Here is a 3414-nt window from a genome sequence, read left to right on the forward strand (position 1 = left end):
AAAAAAAAATGCAAAAGTACATTTTTAAATTGATTTTAAAAAAGTAACGGAAAAGTAACGAAAAGTTATTTTTCAAGTAACGGTAACTGTAACGAGTTACTTTTAAAAAGCGATAACTATAACTGTAACTAGTTACATTTTTTACTCGGTAACGAGTAACTGTAACTAGTTATTTTTAAAAAGTAACTTTCCATTCCCTGCATATATGAGGCTGAAACTAGCATACAAAACTGGTATAGAGTCCTTACAGGACATTAGATAAAAAATTTGTAACTTTTTTCGTAGGGAAAACTTCAAAATTTTTTACAACTTCACAGACATGCATATCTAATGAATGATAAGTAAATTACTTGAGTTTCCTCAGGTTTACAACAACGTAACAAAGAACAGTATACGAATTGAACGCACCAGTTTCAGCACCACAATACGTATTACTTTTTTATTATTTAATTTTAATAAGCATGCTAAGAATTATATTAAAAAATAGATAAACTCATACCACTCTTCATTACATATTGTCCTGAAAAATATACATTTTCTATATCTGCGAAGCAAATGTGAGAAAAAATTGCATCTTGTTCTATTTTTTTGTTACACTCGTAACATATTAACTGAAATATAAATGTATATAAAAGGATTACAATACATATTTCATACATTTTACAAGATTAAGAAGAAAGCGATATTTTTATTCAAATTTATTATTATATTTTAGGTTATGCCAAATTATATTAACAACAATAATGTTATCCTGCATTTTGAATCTTCGCTGGTCGTCGCGTATCCAATGTAAATCTCATAGTTCGATAAATCGAACTATCGGATATCACATCTGGATATCGAGATAGTGCTCTGTTTTCAGCTATACTGATGGGAGTGGGGGAAATATCTAGATATGCATATCTCCGTGAGATCGCAGCTTTAGTCATAAGACGCTATCGGTGAGTCGGAAGGGCTATCTGTGAGTCGTAATCGGTGAATCCGTAAGGTTGGCCAACAGCCAACATTTAAGATACAGACTACCGATTTTCTTACGACTGACCAATCATGTAGCTTCGGTAGCTATGTTTTTAGCGGGTTAAAAATAGTGCGAAATTTTACGCGTGTGTCATTTAGTGAGTAATCTAGCTGTTGAATTCTCAAAAAATGAATCTGGACGACCTCGAAATTATTAAAATTGTACAGAGTAATCCATGCCTGTACGCAAAAAATATAAAAACATATAAAAATGTTGATAAAAAATCTTGTTGGGAACAAGTGGGCGCTGCCCTGACCAAACCAAAATCAGGTTTGTAAATATAAATTGCTTTGTTTCGCTCGTATTTTTCTTTAATATTAAAATTAATATAATAAAATTAATTTATTATTAATTATTAAAATTAAATTCAAGATTACTTTATGTTGTAGGTGAAGCTGTGCAGAAACGTTGGGATAACCTCCGTACAATGTTTGTGCGAGCCCATCGCAAACGAAAGGAATATATTCCTTCAGGTTCTGGTGCAATTAATGATCAAGATGAGAGTGAGGGAATCGATTTCGCTTATTATGCGGAAATGAGCTTCCTTATTCCTCATTACAAGCCTCGAATATAAGTTGAACGTATATTTATATCTTTTTTCATGTGCAACTCAAATTGTGTATCTGATTTTTTTATGCAATATGCAGGACTCGCTCAAACATGAAGGTACCTATCTCCATACAAATACCTTCAACATCAACAGAATCAGCTGCAATTGATGATGAGTCAAACACCAATTTTCCATTTGAATCAGTTTGGAGCATCGACTTAACAGAATCTATAGCAGGTAAAAAGTGTCAGATGTCATTGGGGATGTTGAATATATTTTGGATTTTTAATATTTACAATATTTTAATGTCCTATTCTGCAAATACTAATAACAGTTGCCATTCTCCTATACAATCAGTATCTGAAATATCTTCACCTGTACATAGTCAATATTCGTCGTCATCATCTTCCTCAATGCTTATAAACAAAACCATTGAAACAAATCCAATACAATCCGTACCTTTTTCTCCATCTGCTACCAAAGAAATAAATTCTAAAGATCGCATATCTACATCAGAATCATTTGGCACATCTACTATAACCAAAAAGTTTAAATCCAAAGCGAATACGGAAATCGTTGTACCTCCATGTGACAACTTTGCGAAGCGAAAGAAGAATAACATGGATGGTTTTCTCGGACAAGCAGTACAGATGATGGATAAGATGGCTAATACTGTTGAAAATGTTGTGTCACACAAGCAAATCAAACCATCACTTCCTAAAAATATTGCATTTGAATCACTGTCTGCCACAATTGCTACCATAATGGAAGATGTTCCAAAAGAGAAGAGGACGAAATGTTTGATTAAGGTTTTACAAGTCATTGAAGAATTTATTGATTAAGAATTGTTATTTCAAAATAATGCGTGCATTTTTATTAAGTACAAGGACAGTATTTGAATATTTTATTTTCCTGTGTAAGTTGGTTATCTATCATTATATTATGTTCAGTTAAGCCCATTCTACAATTGCGTAAGCGTAGTTGTAACTGGTTGTAGTTGTAATTGAATTAACCAATCACAGTCAAATATGAGGAGAATATTTGACTGTGATTGATTAATTCTTAACTACAACCAGTTACAACTACGCTTACGCAATTGTAGAATGGGCTTTACGGTTCACTTGGCGCTACAAATGCTTCAAAGTTTTTGATTAATCAAAAGAAAGAATTTTACTAATTAAGGTGGTTTGGTACACGATGCTAGTCAAAGTAATATCTTTTCATTTTTATATTTAAAAGAAGATAGGAATTGTTTTCACTAAAATAAAAGGGTCCGTTTTTAAATAATATTGCTTATTTCGAAACATGAATATTTGGGAATAATAGAAGTTTCAAGAAAAACGGTATTATTTTGATAAACGTAGCCTTTTCACAGTTCGAGATGTGGCAACCCCGCATGAACAGACGATGCGGGGAAATGATCGGTGCGCCGTACTCCACAACAGTTTGCAACGTTGCCACGTCCTCTGTATCGCTCACGGTGAGGAAGAATGTACAACCAACTACTATTTTTCAATTAATAATACTCTGCAACCGTACGGTTAATCACATCGTCTTTGAAGAATTACGATCCCTGAACACTGAAGTAATTTTGATTTGTTTTTGAACTAAATCCTTATTGTGCATCAACAATTATTAAAGAATATATTTCAAGTTGTCCGTTTTTCGGTCGCAGCGGCCATAAGCGCAATGCTAAATATGCAGAAAAACAGTGAACTTTGAAGAGGAATATCTCGAAAACTACACGGTAAAGGTCACTGAGCTTCAACAAAACTGTGTATTAATATATTATTTAATTTTTATGAAAATTTCAAAAGATTCTGTAACATTACTGATTTTGACCAAA

General features: G+C 32.6%; 1 protein-coding gene across 1 annotated transcript; it reads left to right on the top strand.

Annotated features, from left to right (window-relative positions):
* The first annotated feature begins 1678 nt into the window (after nt 1-1678).
* LOC108780525 (uncharacterized) lies at nt 1679-2410 on the top strand. The gene is made up of 2 exons (XM_018548281.1): nt 1679-1805; nt 1926-2410. Exons 1-2 carry the CDS (start codon nt 1679-1681, stop codon nt 2408-2410), a joined length of 612 nt encoding a protein of 203 aa, XP_018403783.1.
* The last annotated feature ends 1004 nt before the right edge of the window (nt 2411-3414 follow it).

This window comes from Cyphomyrmex costatus, unplaced genomic scaffold (assembly GCF_001594065.2).
Source record: "Cyphomyrmex costatus isolate MS0001 unplaced genomic scaffold, Ccosl1.0 scaffold704, whole genome shotgun sequence".
Taxonomy (NCBI): domain Eukaryota; kingdom Metazoa; phylum Arthropoda; class Insecta; order Hymenoptera; family Formicidae; genus Cyphomyrmex; species Cyphomyrmex costatus.

Excerpts from the sequence above, each read along its gene's own strand:
- LOC108780525 (XM_018548281.1), top strand. The coding sequence starts at position 1,679 with ATGAAGGTACCTATCTCCATACAAATACCTTCAACATCAACAGAATCA. Across the intron at positions 1,806-1,925 it reads CTTAACAGAATCTATAGCAG|TATCTGAAATATCTTCACCT; the intron begins GTAAAAAGTGTC and ends CTATACAATCAG.